This window comes from Chrysemys picta, chromosome 15 (assembly GCF_011386835.1).
Source record: "Chrysemys picta bellii isolate R12L10 chromosome 15, ASM1138683v2, whole genome shotgun sequence".
Lineage (NCBI taxonomy): Eukaryota > Metazoa > Chordata > Testudines > Emydidae > Chrysemys > Chrysemys picta.
Window position 1 is genome coordinate 12426154 of NC_088805.1, and position 19455 is coordinate 12445608.

The following is a 19455-nucleotide window of genomic DNA, read 5'->3' on the forward strand; positions in this document are numbered from 1 at the left end:
TCTGCTGTACATAGTCCACTGTGTATAACGAGGGATGATGCCATTGATGAGTCCTCTACCATGATAGAACATATTACTGCAGAGTTATGGTCAGAAGAAGCTTAGTGGAGATGCCCCTGTTTCCATGCCATTTCCAGTGTCACTCCGGAGAATATGCCCTGTCAGTTCCCATCCTGAATAATTCCATTTTTGGAGGTTTCAGAGTAACAGCCGTGTTAGTCTGTATCCGCAAAAAGAAGAACAGGAGTACTTGTGGCACCTTAGAGACTAACAAATTTATTAGAGCATAAGCTTTCGTGGACTACAGCCCACTTCTTCTGATCCATTTTTGGAGGCTTCCTCGCATGGGATGATGGTTCAAAGTATTAGCTGTTTACCTCTCTGACATGAAGGTAATCTGTGGGCTTCAGATAATCTAATTCATCACTAGTAAACTTCTCTTTTTGCTTGTGTTTTATCATTTATTGTTTTACTTATTATTTTCAGCATCATTTGCCACCTTCAGGAGGAAGGCTAACAACAAGGGATGATCTGACATTTTGATCTGGGGGTAGCCAGCTCTTGTAAGACTGTGTCAGAACTTCTCCCCAGAACATTAAGTCCTCTCCTAAGAGTGCGTACCTGGGAGGGCACCAGCCTCAGCCACCTGCGGTCCAAAGTGGCTGGATTTTTCCCAGGGCTGGGCAGGTGTGTCACCTTCCCTGTGACTGTTTTGCATTGCAACAAGAAACCCATTTTAACTCATAGAATCTTCCTCATCAGCAACAGGGTTTGAGTGTCTGCTGTTACTAGTACAGCATGTTTAAGAGAATTTATTCTCATCAGTTATCCAACTCAGTCCTCAATTAGATGCATGTGCAGTGCTGTTAATCCTTTTTGTGGGCTCCAATCCCCACCGAAAAACTACATCAATGTACACCGTTAAATGCAATATTATCAACAAGCATGTATTTCACACTTGTGGCTATTTATCTACATCACATGCCTACCACACTATTCATCGCAATAATTCTCTGCTGAGGAGACAGCCCTAAAGATTGGACTAGCAGAGGCATTTTGAGTCAGGAGAAGCAAGGGGCATCAACAGAACTGTCTGGGGCCCAGGAAAGAAATAGCACTGCTGTTGCATATGACATTCGCAATGGACAAGCAAAGCTGTGTGGGGATGCAAAAGTGACCTGTTAGAAGGTGCAACAGGTTGGGATTGCCTCGTTGGCTGAGCTTTGTGGAAAAAGATTTTGCAGCCCTTGTTCTAATTATTGTCAATGGTTATCACTATTTAACAATTATTCAATAATTTAAATGTTCATGGGAAGCAGACACATTGTGTGTCCAAAGCAAATTCATGTAAAAATTTGTGTTAATATTTGTGGAGTATTATTCTTCAGCACTTACCCCAGTCAGGTGAAGGTGGATGGAGGATATAATAATGAAGTGTAGGCATGGATTAAAATCATGCAGTTGAGCTAGTCTATGGCAGGTGTAGAGCTTAGTGAGGTATAAATCAGCTAATGGATGAACACAAATAAAAATAGGGAGGTATTAAAAGCGTGTGCTGGTTGCTCTAGTGTCCTGTCTAGAAAATTCCCCACTGTTGCTAATGCAGGTTCTTCTCAAATGGTGAAGCACATTGGGAGCCATAATGTAGATTCAACATCAGCATTTTATCCAGTCCTACTGAGTGTAAATGTAATCATCATGGACCTAAAAATGCCTGCGGCACCAGTTACCATGTATACTAGGTTTCCTAATGTAAACACAGAATGGAGCTGAACCAGGGTTAGCAGTGGTAGACGGTGGGACAGCTGAGTTTCATGCTCAGGACTTTTTTCCAGTTCTCCATGTTATGCTGATATAGTCTCTCTAGACTGATCCCACTCCCATTAAAATCAGTGGAAAGTCTCCCATAGACTTAGGGAGGTGAATTGGCCCCATAGGAAAGAATGTTGGATTTTCCATAGTGAATCAGATTGTTGGTCACTCAAGTCTGGTATCCTGCTTCCAGTAGTGCCCAGTTTTGGAGCTGGTACTTCAGGAAGATAAAAATGTCCAATGATTAAGGCTAAGATTTTGTGTCGATTATTTTTAGTAGAAGTCACAGACAGGTCAGGGGCAACAAACAAAACTTTTACTGAAAATAACTGTACAAGCTGCGGAAGAGGTGCACAGCTCCAGCTGCAGCCTCCACTGCGGGGCAGAAGGCACAGCCCTGGCGGCAGCCCCCAGCGCAAGCCGCGGGCAGAGCCATCCCTAGGGTACAGCGAATTCGGGCAGCTAGCCCGTCCCCTGCACTTTGGGGGGGCCCCGTGTCGGCCGTCCTGAATTGCCGTACCCTAGGGACTGCTCCGTGTGTGTGTCGTGCGGGGGTGGGGCCGGCCCGTGGGGGTGGGGTTAGGGTGCAGGGGGCCAGGCTGGCCCGGGAGGTTAGCGGGGGGCCTGGCACTAGCAGCGGGGGTCAGGCCCGCACTCACTAACGGGAAGCGGCAGCAGCGATCCTAGCCCACCCCACCCCACCAGCTTCCAGTGTTGCTCGGGGGAAGGGGCGGAAGCCAGAAAAAGGTGGAGCGGGGCAGGAAGAAGTGGGGTGGGGGTGGGGACGTGGGGAAAGGGTGTGGGAATGGGGTTTGTCCTGGGCCCCATACCCCCCTAGGGATGGCCCTGGCTGTGGAGCAGGGGGGCACATGGCTCCAGCAGCGGCCCTCACCATGGGGCTATGTGGGGAGCATAGCCCTGGCTCCAGCCCCAGCCACGGCTCCAGCTGCTGGCAGCTGAAGCTGAAGAAGTCACGGAATCCATGACTGCCGTGACCTCCATGACTAAATCGTAGCCTTATACCAATAATGCACCTAGCTAATTGTGAATGCCCTGCTCAGGAGTGGGTGGTGGAAGAGATTCTTGCCCTCTGCTGAGAAGCTCTCACCTTGCAGCAGAAAGTTGTTACTCATATCTGTGCATGCATAAGTACAAATATTGTTGGCCAATCTTTTTTTTAAAAACCCGCTAGAGCAGTGTTTCTCAACCTTTTTGATGCTGGGAACTGGCTTGCTGCCTTCCTAAACTGTGTCAGGGAAATCTGAGACCAGCGCCGGTCCACGGACCAGTTGTTGTGAAACACTGAGCTAGAGTACCTGAGTGTTTGACAGCCCGCAGCAGTGAATTCCACAGGCTGACTCTGTCTGTGCTGTGTGTGTGTGTGTGTGTGAAAGGCTGTGCTGTGCTGACGTTCTGCTGAGTACAACGCCTCTGTGGGATTCCAGATGAACTGCAGGTATGAGGATATGGAGGCACAACTATTGTGATTACCTCACAGCCAGTCTGTAATCAGTGTCCCAGTTACGTCTGTACCTGACATGGAGAGAGCAGAACCAAACCAATACAGCCACCGCAGGTAAAGATGTGAATTGTGTGATTATTTATTCTTGGGGTTTGAGTCTCTCCTGTCTTTGCATGTTGTGGAGTCATTTAGACCTGGCCAAAGTGTGTGCAGTGGGTGTAAAGCAGAATTCTCCACTCACTTATGCCAGTAGTAGCATCTTACAGTCTCTTTAGTGATGGTTTGCACAGGGGTGGATGACAACTCAGGGGGCAAGGCAGTGGAAAATCAGGCCCATGTGCTCCACAACTTACTATTTTCTTAGGTTAGAGTTTGTTGTGGCTACAGGAGCTGAAACTGGAATTCAATTCATGAACTAAGAGTGAGTGAAAATAAAACAATTAATTTGTTACAAGGACACATGGGAATCCATTTGCATCAGCCTTTATATGAAAGGCCAGCTACATCCTACCTTAGACAAACTGTTGCCTGGTAATTAGGGTTAGTAAATAAGACCTTTTTCTCTGGAGCAGACAACAGGAAAAGTTGAAGTTAATAGGAATTGTGGGTGCTAAGCAGTTCTTAGGGTTATTTTTTTCACCTATTGGCTTTACAAACAGCATTTTCACTGCCTGTCTGTAGAATAAATAAAAGTCTGTGCTGAAGAGGTGCCTAAATTATCAGAGGATAGCATTTTGTAGGAAATTTATAGGTGCCTTTCTCATTGCAATGTATAGATGAGAAAGACGGAGTTCTTGTTTTACTCTATAACGTCAGATTAATGGTCCTTTGTTATGGTATTTTACATATAGATATGCTTCTGTTTAGCTACTACTACTAATAAGAATTTAGAAAAAAAGCAAAATGTCATAGGATAATTACACCTTGGAAAGGATTCCCTAACAACAGAGGGTCAGATCTCAGTTGCACTTCTGAAAATCAGGAGTAATTCCACTGAAATCAATGACATATAACCAGTACAAGATCACAATGAAGCCCACTATGCTTTGTATGTTCTGTATTGTTCATTCTCTTTAGGGTAAATACAACGTGGCAATCAATTCCTGGCTGGCAGCCTACTGAACTGTAAATGAATTATGATTGCGTGGGGTAAAGCAAAGGTGGAGACAGACTTTCAGCTATCCCTAGAACCTTGAAATTCTTACACCTGTCTATTGCCTACGTCTCCTGCACCCCTCTGATCTTGGCTGTGGTATCCACCTCCTGCTCAATGAGAGAGGATCACAGGGAGCTGAGGAAACTTCCCTTTTCAGGGGCTGTTTTTGAGTGACTTAGGAGCTCCGTGGACAATCACAGCCTGCCCCACATCTTTGAGTTCTCTTTTGCATCAGGTCATTTTGTTTGGTCTAATTTTCAAGTCCAAGAAAGAATAAATAACTGCATCTGGGACCATACCTAAGTAACACTGAACTTTAGGGGTTATTTGAATCTGGAATTAGAACATCATAGCTTGCCACAGTGGGCAGAATAAAAACCCTGGTTTTGAACACTGCGGCGGGGGGGAGGGGCGCGTTCATTTCTGGATCTCAAATTTATGGCTGAGACATATCGCTATAAAGATCTAGATGTAAGAGATAATAGTGGTTTCCTATTGTCTTGTTCCAGAAATGTTGGGCTGTACCTCCATTGTGTATTCCTGCTGGGATGAGGGATGGCACAGCAGGAGTATTAGCTCATGGAACTGTGGGGTTTCCCTAAGTGTCAGTCACTCTTTCTTTGGGCTTGGTAAGTATCAATTTCTCAAGGAAACAATTAATTCCATGACCAGATTTACAGGAACAACCTATCCAGGAAGAGTATCTGCAAACAGTGAGGTGCATACACTGGGTATATTATGTCCAAGCCACTCCTTCCACAGCTCACTCCTTCCCAGACACCTGCTCTCCGTCTGCAACAACTCTGAGCACCTTCTCCAGGGGATGTGAATTCGGGTCGGTCTTTAGCTCTGAAATCAGCAACAGCTGTAATAGGGGAGCAGTTTTTTGGAGACAGTCCCAGCTCAGGAAAGAGCATCAGCTTCACTTTGTTACCCATACAAGTGAAACAAGTGTATCTAAAGTTATATATTATACAAGACAGAGGGGGACGACAGGGGTTTATCATTAACCTGAAGTCTGTGAGAGACATTATAAGGAGAGAAGAAGGAAAGGCGCTGGAGAAGCAGGCAGGATGGACTCCTCCGAAAAAATCAATAACCCTGCTGACATCTCAGTCATAGTCATCTATTTTGTGGTAGTCCTAGCAGTGGGACTATGGGTATGTCTGGATTTTTCTTTATTAATGAAAGTGTGGTTTATTGGGTTTTAGGAGAATGGCTTCATATATTAAAACTATAATTGTGTAAAATGCCTGCTGCTTAACTGGGGGATGAGCTGAAAGGTGGGAGGATGGGGATTAAGTTGGGCTTCAGTGGGGCAGTAGGACCTGGTATGAGATCTGGATTGGGGGCGAAGATGATAAGATGGTAGTGGAGGGGAGGATAGATGGGGCTGAGGTGAAGGAGGGTTGTGGATGGGGAAGGAACTATAGGAGAGGGCCAATGGATGGAGATCAGGATAATGGTGAAGTGGACATTTTTAGCAGATTAGAGTGGGGACATAAGGAACAGAGTGGGGGTGCAAATGGGAATGGGATGGTAGCGGGGGTGAGTGGGGATGGAGCAGAGGAGCCTGCAAATGGGAATTTGTGATGGAGTAATAGTTGGAGTGAAGTGTGAGAGGTGGGGTAAATGGGGATTGCAGTGGGGTTGATTGTGGTAGGAAGGGGGGGGGTGAGTACTGGACTGAGTTGTAAATGGTGGGGACTGGAATAGAGCTAAAGGCGGAGGAGAGATGGTAATGGAGTGGCAGATGGGGATTGTTGCGGGATGGATATGAAATGGACGAGAGAACAGACATGGTCTGGACACAGGAGAACGCCAGCTTTTCATCAATAGGACTTCACTGCAAAGAGCAGGTGCATTTAGACTCTGAGGAGGAACAAATCTCAGTGAGGACAAGTGCTGCTGGTGTTAGGGTCTTTTCTGTTTAAAGCAGATACGATTGTGCCTCCTCCTGAAGCATGCTGATGATGCAGAGGGAAGTACGGAGACTGCAGCCTTAGAGAGAAGAATTCTTTCACATCTAAAAGGTGAAAGGCAGATATTGTCCTATTAGAATAAATCTTGATTCTGCAGGGTTCAAAGGAAAAGGGCAGATAGTGTTTGTACTAATGTTGCCTTAGTGGAAAACACTTGTGTGTCACTAGATTGAAGAGCTGATATCCCTTTCAGGAACTGAGTCTGTATTCTATCTGAGGAGACATCAGAGACTGTCCATGGGGAAAATTCTGCTAGTCCCTTGAGGAAAGAGCCAGCAGTTAACAGAATTGAGTCAGGGAAACCTGCCCCTCAGTGACCTGTGCACTCCCCTGAAATAACCCAGGAGTCCATGCCATAGAACAGAGCAGGCAGCTGCAGACAAAATCTTCCACACTAGCAGCCTGACAGAGTTTTGAAAAGTGATTAACTTTTGATGCCAATGAACTAGTTAATGTTTGTTCAGCACTTTGAAGATGTGAAGTACCTGCACCTGTACCTCTGGCTGAGTGTATTGAATGCCAAGGGTTGGATTGTACCAGACAGCCTGGCCATTTATTTCCACCCACCACCTCCCACAGAAGCAAAACACAATTGAGGGCCCATACCTTTCATGAGAGCACTGCTTCTTCCTAGTGCACCCTGGGGCGCAAGCAACCTCAAAGGAGCAGGGAAGAATGGGGAGGAGGCAGGGCCAGGAGTCCCCCCATCAGCCCACTCTAGCCAGCCAAGCTGTCCATTGACTCAGAAGGGTGCAGCGTGCTCTTCTCTAAGAGGTTTGGTGTCAGAAATGCCTCCATTGCCTCTTGGGGAGCTCTGGGAGGGAATCAGGCTTGTGCCTTAAAGGTACAATCTGACCTGAAGTATGATTGTTGTAATTTATTATTGACTGTAATTCTTTGTAACATAAACTCATGGGGCAGAAGAGGGCTGGTAGGTGGCATGTCAGGCACTGGAGCATTGAAGTTTGTAGTTCTGAATAGTTTCTAAGAAGCTTAATGTTAAATGCGTCTTGATTCAACTATTGTATGTAGTGAAACATGCCCCTGTTTGTTTATTTTCTTGCTTCTATATTAGGATCAATGATCTGGCTCACTTTTTCTCACACACTCTCTGGGCCCGATCCAAAGGATCATTGTTTGCAAAGGGTTTTGGATCAGGCTCTGTGAAAAATGTGAGGGAAATTTCCCATTAAGTCACTCCTGACATATAAAATGAGAGCGAGGAAAGTAATTCTTAACTGCTACTCTGTGGCAGTGAAGAAAGGCTAATAAGTGCGGGTACCTTATCAGAACAGGAAAGGTTAAATTGCCATGCAGTAGATTCCTGCAGGAAAACTCTGGAGCACACTAGTATTGAGTAAGAAAGCTCGGTATGGCATCTCTAGTGCATGAACATAGAACTCGCTACATCGGCAGTTTTGAGGCCTGCTCACCTCAAGGAGTGCTCCTATGAGTGACAGTTTGCAGGCCAGGCCCTTGGTTAGTGATGCATTTCTTGTTTTATTTTTATTGTATAGTTCATTGTATTTTAACATGTGCGGTGTTTAGATTTGGGTTTTGCAGGCTTTGTGTAATGAAAGTTGAAGCAATAAAGCTGGAATGGTTAATTTATAGATTGATATAAGAATCATTGCTCAGTCATTGTCAGGTCATATTATTATTATTCCCTTCAGATTCTTTCTTCCCTGGCCCTTTTTGATCATTACCTTGATTCCTCTTTCTCATCACTGCCCTGGTTGTTGATGCCATCAGGCTATAGTTGGCTTATTAGAGCTGAACATTTTAACCAGTTCTTTTTTCTTTCCAGGCCATGCTCTCAACAAACCGAGGGACTGTGGGTGGATTCTTCCTAGCTGGACGGAGCATGGTGTGGTGGCCGGTAAGTCTGCAATACTCTGTGTGTGTGCGTGCGCGTGCGCACAAAGGAATTGTACTTTCACTCCACACCACACACAATGTTTGGCTGCTCATCACTTTATCATTCAGCATTTTATTGAATGCTATGTAATTACTATTTTCTCTGGACACACTGAAGTTTTCCACTGAGGGCCTGGCTCATGTGAGGTGATTGCTGTTAGGTACAAGGTACAGGGAGGAAATGATTTGTAGGTGTGGTTTCTGTGGTCCTGCTGTATTGCCTTTACATGGCTGTGCAATCTAATCCTTTGTTGTAACACTGCAAGGAGAGAACCCTGGAATGTTCATAATAAATTGCTGATAACAAATCGGAGTTTACATTTATAATAATAGTACTTAGCACTGATATAGCACATTTCAGCTGTATATCTAAAAATGCTTTACAGAGGAGAGAAGTATCATTATCCCCATTTTAAGATGGGGAAACTGAGTCATAGACAGGAGACGTGACTTGCCTAAAGTCACTAAGTGGCAGGGCTGAGACTAGAACCCAAGTCATCTGAGTTAGTCCAGTGCTCTCTCCATTAGGTCACACTTTCTCTAGTGAATGAAACTTCCTGGGGAAGCAGAAAATCTTCTAGACAAATGTGATGAATTGTCTAGGTGTCACTAATATGGTACTTTCGTGATCATCGTTGCAGTTCAGCTTGGAAGGAAAACTTCAGCGATTGGTTATAAAATCTACCCCTGATCCTGCAATTGGACCCATGCAGCAGGACCTTTGCACTTGAGAGGAATTTGATGCAGGGCTCTGTCCATGTGAATCCAATGACGTGATTGGGGCCTTAGAGAACTAAATAAATATTTACTGACTGTAGGAATTTTCAGAAATTCCTGCCCCTTTTTCAATGTCTCCATTCAGTGTTGCCTGAATTGGGGAGGAGTTGGGGCTGCCACTGTAATGATAAGAGCATTGTATTTCCCAGCAGGAGGAGGAACTCATGAGTAGATTAGACCTGAGAAAATTTAGGTCTTAATAGAAACCATTGTGAAATAGAGAATCTCAAAGTTATTTTAAGGTAAACTTGTTTTGTTTAATCAATGGAGTGACACTGCCATGAAAATGGATAATAGTGGTAAGTCAGGACCTCTGCATGACTCACTGTAAATGCCCTAGACCTGATCCTCTGCTGTTTTGCATCTTGTGTAATTCTTTATACCTGTGAACAGTGAGTATAAAACAACCTTCATTCAGGTGCATATGACAACACAAGGTGCAAGGCAGTGGGGGTATCCAGCCCAGTGTCTACAAGCGCAAAACCACCATGGGTTGGACCCTCAGGCTTCGGTGAGCCCCTTTGCACTGCTTTAAAGAACAAAGGGGACTTGAAGCTTCCCTAAAGGGGCAGCTGGAAATTCCCCTGACACAGGGGAGTCCCCCAGGGACATAAAGCAATATAGCCAGCTTTACATCGCCTAAACCTCTTGTCCATGTAGGAGGCATATCAGAGGCCAGAGGGGATGATCCTGTACTGCCAGAATTGTCTCCAGGATTAACATTTGCTTAGAGCCATCTTTGCCTCCTCCCTGTGAGCTCAGTGCAACTGAGGAAGTACATTCCTGATTACATTCTCATTAATCCTTCACTTTGGAACACCTACATACCCTCCCTCTGACCTAACAGGAAATCTCTTCCTCTGCACCCTTGGCAGCACCAAAGCAAAAGACATGGCAAGCTCTCAAATCCCTAGTTAAACACTTACATTAACAATACTATTCTGGAGGGCTACTCTGCTCAAGGGAGTGTGAGATTCTGAAAACTCCTTTTCCTGGTTTTAGAGTCTGGGTGGGGCTCGAGCCTCCCAGGGGGAAAAAATAACATAAAAAGTTCAAACGAAGCAGGAAATGCCATTTTCGTGCTGCAACAGCTAATGCAATATGTAATATTTTAGAAAAGTGCCACTTCCTGGTTTCACCCTGGGGCAGTGCCATGTGTGATTATAACCATGTGAGGATGTTCCAGGGAAACCTGTGTGAGTTATTTCCCAAGTCTGTAGATGTGGATGTTGCTTTATAAATGGACCCTTCCTACCATAGTATATTAGTTCCTTTTGACTTGCTTACACGATTCATTGCTTTCTGCAACAGAGAATAGAAGAAAATATATTTCTAATAACCTAGTATAGAAATTAAATTTCCATTGGATTAATTTCATGCTTCAGTTGTCATCCTGTTCCCTGCTATACCAAGCAGCTACGGGCATAGGTTGAGGATTAAGAAAAGAAATGAGGATGGTGTTTTTCCCCTGTTCTTTGTTGATTTCACATGCATAGAAGTTTCTAGTTGTGGCTTCTCCAGGAGTACTTCCTGATAGGAACAGTACTATGAATCTGTTAATTTTAATGGCACAGCTGTGATCTAGTAGACTAGATGAGGGGCTATATGCAAAGTAGTTGTAGCCGGGTCAGTCCCAGGATATTAGAGAGACAAGATGGGCGAAATAATAACATAAAAGATATTATCAATAAAAGTTATTACCTCAATCAGGTGAACTGGAGTGAAATCTGGCATCTGACACTGACTTGCTTGTGTGAGTGGACAAGTCACTTTCTCCTCTGTGTCTAGTTTCTCTAACTGTAAAGGGGGATAATGCAGTTGAATTAGGCAAAAACTGCCCGCTTTTGGCTCAAATGTTTGGCTTAAAAATTGACTTTAATGGGAATTGAGGATGGTTGGCATTTACCAGGACGAGAGTGTGCACTGGTTAGCTGTTCCATCCAGTCTGTGGGCCCAATTAATCCTTTAGTATTGCTCCCCTTAAGTCAGCAGTGCCAAAGATTAATTGGATTCAATAGCTTCAATAGTTGCACTGAATCCTCTCATTAACTCACATTCTCATTGATTGCCAGAGGTCCATGGTTCATTCCCATAGGCCATGAAAGCTGTGGCCTCTCCTTGGGCCTGCTCTTGGGATTCAGGCACAGATGTTCAGGAAAGACATGTATGTCCTATGACTGCAGAGGTGTTAACGGGCCACTCTACCTTGAATGTTCCTTAGAATATGTGCTAACTACTTATGCTAAAAAATCTGTCCCACCTTGCATTTTGCCCTGAGATTGGGAACACCTTTCCCAGACTGGAAGAAGAGCTCTGTGTAAGCTCGAAAGCATGTCTCTCTCATCAACAGAAGTTGGTCCAATAAAAGATTTAAAAATTGTATTAAACCTAATGTTAAAAAAATTATATAATACATAGGTTGGGAAAAGAGTGTCTGTACATCTGGGTATAGTGCTTAGATTATCCACAACTATAAAGTTAGTTTTTAAAAGTCATATGATACATAGAGTACATAGTCAGCAATAACCCAAATTTAGGTGAATAGATTTAACAATACAGTTTAGATATTAGAATCCGAATACTCGGGTACATCACTCGTGAAAGGTTGTACAGAGATTTGGTTGTGGAAAACAAAATATATCAATGAGTGGAGATTGTCCCTCGCTATTGAGAATTAGGTTGGTTGTCCATTTAGAAAATACAATCCACAAGGAAAGTATTTGTTACTTTCCTGACTGCACTTCTCATCGGCACGCCAGCTCATCCCTCCTGGTATTGCCGATGTCCATGGTATGTTCTATGTAGATGTCCCTCGACCACCTGATGGCTTCCGACACCATGAGTTGCCACATCAGCCGAGTGTAGCGTTGACCAATTCCGCATTCTCTCAGCACTCGCTAGTTACTGGGGTCCCATGCGCCTAAGGCGCCGACGATCAGTGCATGTGTCTGGACCTGGTAACGCTTAGCTCTCAAGATTACTTCAGTTGTAGCTACTTGTGGCTCCTTTCAAAAGCCAACTTTCAACATCATAACCCTTGACCATGGAAACTGAGTTTTCCTTACCCCACCCTTTAGTTAGAAGGATGAGGAGTTCAGCTAGATAATTGGCTGAAGACAGTGCATTGTCTTACCAGTGTAGGGAAGTATACAAACAGAAATCTTGATATCCTGGGTATGTGGCCAATCTCTCAGTATTGACAGGGCCCTGGAAATAAACATACACAGTAATAAAAATGTCAAATCAGGGCCTCAAATACCAAGGAGCTCTGGTTCACAAAGAAATGTCAGAACCTAATCTATTCTTAAGGAATAAATATTAAAGGAGCAGAGAAACCAAAGAACATAAATTCTTTAGGGATCAGAAGTTATTGTTAAACATGAAGAGTTTAGTTAATGGTAACTGGGAAATATATGGAGACTTGTTTGTGTGTTACCCTTAAAACAGAAATTAAATTAGCTCTCCCATTCAGGATCAGTGACATATTAACCTATGGGGTGGACAGGCCAAGGCTTAGGGCAACAGTAAATGAGTAACATTCAGCAGTCAGAAAAGGGAGAGAATTGGGACATTCAGGTAATTTTCACTTCAGTTTAACATGGCCATGCTTCGCTATTGCCCACTGGATAGGTTTCTCTGATCATTGTGTCCAGAGGATTATTGTATACTCAAAGTTCTGCCTGTTTGTTGAATTTAGCAGGGCTGTAAGCTGCCTAGGGGTGGCTACTGGGGATAAATATTTTGTTTCCTGTCCCTAGGTGATGTGGACACTTTTAGTCTTGGCCTAGGGCAAGAGATAGGGAGAACACAATGATGGTTGTTCAAGGTAAAAAGACCAACCATACATTACATCAAAGTGAAGCTTTCATAGGAAAGAAAACAATGAAGTAAATCGAACACCTATAGATTTCTCCAAGCCCTTCAGTGGGATGCCTCTTCCCAAGATGGGAGGCATTAGGTCTGGTGCCTGCATATCTAAGGGTACGTCTATACTACCCGCCGGATCGGCGGGTAGTGTTCGATGTATCGAGGATTGATTTATTGCGTCTTGTCTGGACACGATAAATCGATCCACTAATCGACACCCGTACTTCACCTCCGCAGGAGGAGTAAGCGGAGTCGACAGGGGAGCCGCGGCAGTCGACTCGCTGTTGTGAGGACGGCCAGGTAAGTCCAACTAAGATACTTCGACTTCAACTACGCGAATAGTGTAGCTGAAGTTACGTATCTTAGTTCGAACCCCCCCCCACTAGTGTAGCCCAGGCCTGAGAGTGGAAGGGTAAAGTATCAAGCTGGCTTGCTAGCAAGTAGCAGCAGCTGTGTTGATCTCACACCCATCATGCTCAGATGAAGTCCCAGTGAGATGCCTAAACAACTGAAGGTTTGAAGAGGTAAATAATTGCACTTCAACAAGGGGGACACCGGTGAATACACAGTGTAACAAAGCCTAGGATTCTTGAGAGATGCATGTCCATCTCTTTTAGTTAAAGAATTGTGTGGTATTTAAAATGCAAAATGTAGAACACATGGAGTCCTGAGGAGGGCAGCAGAATAGCAAACCTGTTTTCCTTTCTTAAGGACCTGAGTCTTGATAGATATACAATGAGATTTTACAGAGGTGCCAGCTAAGCAATATGCTTAAGGGTGGGGAGAGTTGTAGATTTGCACTCATACACTTGTGTCCCAAAGAATGAAGTAGAAGAACCAGTTTCATTCCACAACGGTAAAGTCACCACCAAAAGAGGCCCAGCATGAGGTTAGGAGAGGAGTGGTATGTATAGCACACTGTAGGGACTAAGACATTTTTATTTAGGTTGCTAGGCAAAGTGTCTTTATGAGGCCTGTGGGGCAGCAAGCACCAGGACTTCTGGGCATCAAAAAGTGAATGAAAATAATGTGAATGGATTAATTAATAACATGTAAAATATAGTTACTTTCATATAGCTGCAACCTGATGGTAATTTCCTGAGTAGTGAGCCCTTGTCAAAAGATTTTAAACTAGTTAATGTTCCACATTTCCTCTCCTTCTCTTTTCCCAGTTCACTTTTTTACCCTCTGTTTCCCTGCCACCAGTCCTTCTCCCCTTCCCCAATCTTTCATTTCCTCTCTTTCCACTATCACTCACTAGCTGAACAATTGGCCCCTTCCTTTGCAAACCCTCCTGCCTTCTCCTAGTTCCAGGCCATCCTTCCTGAAATAGAGTCCCAGTGCTAACTGGTGGAGGGAACCCTACTCCTTGCAATTCCCTCAGCAGGAAAACGGGCTGAGCAAGTGTATCCTCAGGGCCTCGCAGCCTGTGCAAGCTCTGTATCTCTCAGATCAGTCCAGAGGAGAAAAGAAAAAAACACACCCCATCTAACTCATCATACCTCTGAAATAAGGGGAGCTGATTAATGGCCAGATTCCGGAAAATTGTAATGCTGGCCCTGTTGTGAAGGAACAACTGTATGGTAACATAGAGTAGCTTGGAAAATAGGTCAGAATCCTTTAGCTAATGCAGGGTTATATTACAGTACTCACGTAGTCTGACTGATCAAATTCAGTATCCAGCCCTGTTGCGGACAATCCAAAGTTTAAGTTTCAGAGTAGCAGCCGTGTTAGTCTGTATCCGCAAAAAGAAGAACAGGAGGACTTGTGGCACCTTAGAGACTAACAAATTTATTAGAGCATAAGCTTTCGTGGACTACAGCCCACTTCTTCGGATGCAAAGTTTAAGTCTCAGTTTTCCTACCTTGTACAGTTCATGATGTTTATGATGTTTCTAGAACAAGGCTGGAATTGAACAAGCACAAGCAGCCTAAGGGAATTAAGCTCCTTTGAAGATCCCGGCTCTAAATATTAAGTGGAATCCCTTAGACACCTGCTTTACGTAGATGTTCTAGTTTAGCTAATCATAGTTAAGGCTAAGATTTTGTCATGGTTATTTTTAGTACAAGTCACAGACAGATCATGGGCAATAAACAAAAATTCATGGAAGCTGTGACCTGTCTGTGACTTTTGCAGCTGAGTTCCATGGTTTCTCCTGCCACTATGGTGGCTGGGAGCTGTGGAGTCCCCCCACGCGTGCGAGGCTATCGTCTGTCGCTGGAACCCTGAGGAGGGCCCCCTGGGGAGGCTGTTGCCTGTCGCTGGAATCCTGCAGGGGGACCTTGCGGAAGCTGTCGCCCCTCGCTGGAACCCTGCGCGGGTCCCACAGGGCTCCAGGAGCTGAAGCAGAAAATGTCAGGGAGGTCTCTGGAAGTCATGGATTCCGTGACTTCCGTGACCTCGGTGACATAAATGTACCCTTAATCATAGTAACTGCCATAGATACTGCCAACCATCAGCTAACCTCAATCACATAACTTTTTCTTGCTACAAATTACAAAAGTATTGGAGCAAACAATGGAAATCTATTTTCACAGTTCTGAATTCAAAGATGTGTCCCTGTATATGTGTGTGTGTGTGTGTGTATACACACACACACACACACACGTAATTACATTTGTAACTAATATACGCTGATCTTATGATCCTCCAGCAAAGAGTCTTTCCTATATCAGAGAGAGAAACAGAAATACAAAGCAATAGATTTGTAATATTTGCATTGCTTTGTTCTGAAACCAGGAATAATGACTGTTGTGTTAACTGAAATCTTTTGCTAGTTGCATTGGTTTTTGTTTGGCTTTGTATTTTTCTTTAAAAATCAACAAAGAAAATACAGAACTGCTTGGGTAAAGCGGGAAATGTTCCTGTGAGGGTGAGTGCTCCAATGTGTCCCACATTTAGGGGCACTCCAGGCACGCTAGCTGGAGCTGTCATTTTGGGCTCTTCATTGACTGCTTTTGTCACCTGAAGCTGTTGAAAGTGCAGTGTGACTGTTAAAAAGGCTATTTTGAACTTTTAAAGCAGGAGCTAGGGTGGAAGGAACAGATTTAATGAGAATCGGAAGATAATGTGGTTAATCATTTCTGATGACTGCATTCCTAATAACTCAGAATGAGGTTTAATAATTTATTTGCAGGGGATTGAGTGAACAATAGCTGATGATGAGGTAAAGGTCAAGATGTAGAATTTCCCCCAAATAGATAAATAAAGTTTTGATAAAAAACATTCAGATTTGCCCAGAAGCCAGCCTTCTCAGCAATGAGTTCCAGTTGCTGGTGGTGTGGCTAAAATCTCTCTTTGAGGGGAAAAAGCCTGCCTACTTCTCTTTTTAAAAGACATTAACGTTGTTCTCTCTTTTAGAGACTGCTCCTTTCCCATTAAAGGCAGTGGCAACTGACTTCAATGGAAACATGATCAGGCCTATTGGCCAAATCCTGAGAGGTACTGGGCATCCACAGTTCCCATTGACATCAGTGAGCGTTGTAGATGATCTGAGAATCTCAGAACTTAGCATGTAATGTCATTGCTGAGCTGTTATTCTCAGATGTTTTCACAGGTCCGAAGGAAGATAAAAGCTTAATTCCCACTCTGGGGCCCTGATGGGAAAGCACAGGGGAAGTCCAGGATTGAATGTACTTGGGGACAATGAATCCCTTTTCTTTAAGAACATAACATAAGAATGGCCATACTGGGCAGACCAAAGGTCCATCTAGCCCAGTATCCTGTCTTCTGACAGTGGCCAATGCCAGGTGCCCCAGAGGGAATGACCAGAACAGGTAATCCTCAAGTGATCCATCCCCTGTCGCCCATTCCCAGCTTCTGGCAATCAGAGGCTAGGGGCACCATCCCTGCTCATCTTGGCTAATAGCCATTGATGGACCTATCCTCCATTAACTTATCTAGCTCTTTTTTGAACCCTGTTATAATCTTGGCCACATGAAGGAGCTTTCATCTTTATAATTAGCCTGCTCTTCCTCTTTGACTCATTCACTGATGCCACTAGTGTTTTGTTATATCACAAATCATTACTATGGAAACACTTATGATGTCACAAAGAGGTTAAGTTTCTTGATGGCAAGACTGATTGGAAAAATGTGAGGAAATCCAGGATTGAACAAATGCAGAAATTCTCTGTAGTTCTGAGAGCTGTTTCTTCACACAAAGACTGGAAGAAAACATGAGATCACTATGAAGAAATTAGGAGAAAATAGGGATGGGGAAAGAAGTTATGGAATTCTCTGTTCAGTTTTGTTGCATGCATGGCATATCTTGCCTATAAAATGTGGCAGGAAGAATTATCTAGTGATTAAAGCACAGGACTGGCAGTCTGGAGCTGTAGATTGTATTCCTGGCTTTGACATATCCTCACTAATATAAGCCTCATTTTCAGTAGCTAATTTCTATATTAAACCCCCCCCTCCTATCCACATGAGTTTCAAAAAAGAAGATTGAAGTTAAGTTAAGATTGAAGATGGAAGATTGAGTTATTTTTTGTTGTGACACTGCGGAGCTCACTGCAGTGATTAGGGATTTTTGCCTCCCCTACCTTTCAGACCCCCAGGACCCTACAACCTTTCTTTCAGTGGCAGACACTGAGTATCTCTCCCTGTTACAATAGATATGTAAACTTACTCCAACTAACTGTACAGTGGATGAGGAAAGTATGTTAATCACAGGAACTCTATATATGCGTTGTAAAGCCCTTTGGGATCCTTTAACATGAACGGTCTATATTAGATATGAGAGGTGATTATTATATTTAATTATCAAAGGGCAGTAGCTACTGGTCAGTACTCAGACCCCCTCCCTTATACACTGTTCTTTCTTTATTTCCTCTTTTTACAGTTTCTTTTCTCTCTGTGTCTCTCCTAGATCTTGAACAAATAGGAGTGGGGAAAAACACTTCACTGACCGTCCTTTTTTCATTTCTAATCACTGCAGCTCATGTGTACTCAGGGCCTGCTCTAGCTTTTTTGCCGCCCCAAGCAAAAAAAGAAAAAGGGCGGCTGGACTGCCGAAGCGCAACCCCCCCCCAAAAAACAGCAGCAGCAGGGAGCGTGTGGAGGGTGGTCAAGGTGGCTTGCAGGGGGGTGAAGGGCGGCGCCCGCCTGCTCCCTCCCTCCGCCCATGGGCAGCCAGGCGCTGCAGCCTGCTCGCAGCCAGGTGAGAGGGGCTCCCCCCTCTGGCCTTGGGGTGTCTCTCCCAGGGGCTGCAGGAGGTGCTGGCTCAGCCGCTCCTTTAAAGGCGGCTAGGCTGGGCCGGGTTTAGAGCGGCATGGGAGACGGAGGCTGGTGCAGGCAGCGGGGAGTGGCGTGTCCTGGGGAGCCCAGTGGCACGGTGAGCAGCAGGGATTGCTAGTTCCTGCCCACCCGAGCTGGGGTCCGTGCCCCTGCAGGACTGGGCTGGGACTGGCAGAGCTGCGGACCGGGCTGCCAAAGCGCAAAAAAAAAAAAAAAAAAAAAAAAAAAAAAAAAATGGCAGGGCGGCCAAAATGTGCCGCCCCAAGATTGGCCGGAATGCCACCCCTTACAATGTGCCGCCCCAGGAACGTGCTTTTTCATCTGGTGCCTGGAGCTGGCCCTATGTGTACCCTCTGCTTGCAATATCCAAGCCAGTCTTTTCCCCCTCTTATTCAAGCATCTGACCCCTAATACTTCAGTTCCTGACCTTGTAAATCATGGTTTGCTGTGTTCTGCTGCCTCCAAAACTCTCAGTACAGGGAAATGATGTTCACAGCTTCTCTCTCCATCTTCTCCCATTGTCTCTTTGAGTTGTTTGATGAAGAATGAGACTTTTTAGGTATGATCTCCCTCCTGTGAATCGCTGTTGTCTATTTTTAATACAGCGCTAACTTCTTTCTCTTTCTTTGGCATCTCTCCAATCAGCAGTTGCTCTCTCTGTGGGATCAATATAAAATGTTTACAGGTCTTAGATATCAACATTCCTCATTTGCAAATCCATGATCAGCTGTCACTCGCATGTACTACAGATGCCCTTGGGTGCAGTGCTATACCTATGATAGCAGCTGCCAGAATCTAATTCAGTTAACCTATTGCCCCCTTGATGAAAGCAAACCAAGTGTAAAAAGGGTGTTTCCCACTGGAGACACAAGCCGGCCTTAATGGCTTTTGGATCTTAAGTCCAAAGAGCTGTATCTGATTTTCCTGGCGGTATCAGCCACTTGTCCTTGGAGCAGGTTAGACATATCACATCAGTCTTTTGCCCTAGCTGCCAGGGCCATACATCACCCATGTGTTAGTTGAACAAGTTCTCCAAAGAGTCATAATTCTGTATGGGTGGAGGCCACGTGCTCACCTCCAGTGGAGGAGGGAGTATTACCATTCACCAGTTTCCCCTCTGGCTGAGTTAATATGAAACGTCCTGTTATGTCCTCCTTGCTTGTAGGGATGATGGCTGCAATGTTGGGTTTTAAGAGGAGAAAATATTGGGGGATCTTCAAGGTTGTCAGGCACTCAGATTCC

General features: G+C 44.5%; 1 protein-coding gene and 1 long non-coding RNA gene across 5 annotated transcripts in view; one reads left to right on the forward strand and one right to left on the reverse strand.

Moving 5' to 3' along the window:
* The first annotated feature begins 3190 nt into the window (after window positions 1–3190).
* LOC101945629 (sodium/glucose cotransporter 1-like) overlaps window positions 3191–19455 on the forward strand; it is a 46981-nt gene continuing 30716 nt past the window's right edge. Inside the window, exons 1-3 of one of the 4 annotated variants that reach the window (XM_065568338.1) lie at window positions 3191–3388; window positions 4940–5059; window positions 8220–8291. In XM_065568338.1, the coding sequence (XP_065424410.1) occupies window positions 8223–8291 (69 nt within the window). In that variant the 5' untranslated portion in view covers window positions 3191–3388; window positions 4940–5059; window positions 8220–8222. Of the gene's footprint in view, window positions 3389–4939; window positions 5060–5173; window positions 5591–7752; window positions 7892–8219; window positions 8292–19455 lie in introns of those variants that run through there. The other 3 variants (XM_065568339.1, XM_065568336.1, XM_065568337.1) reach the window with 3 other exon arrangements.
* On the reverse strand, window positions 10746–18869 carry LOC135975808 (uncharacterized). The gene is made up of 3 exons (XR_010592854.1): window positions 18641–18869; window positions 12240–12313; window positions 10746–10903 (listed from the first exon to the last, which is right to left on the reverse strand). It is a non-coding gene; the product is annotated as an uncharacterized LOC135975808 (long non-coding RNA).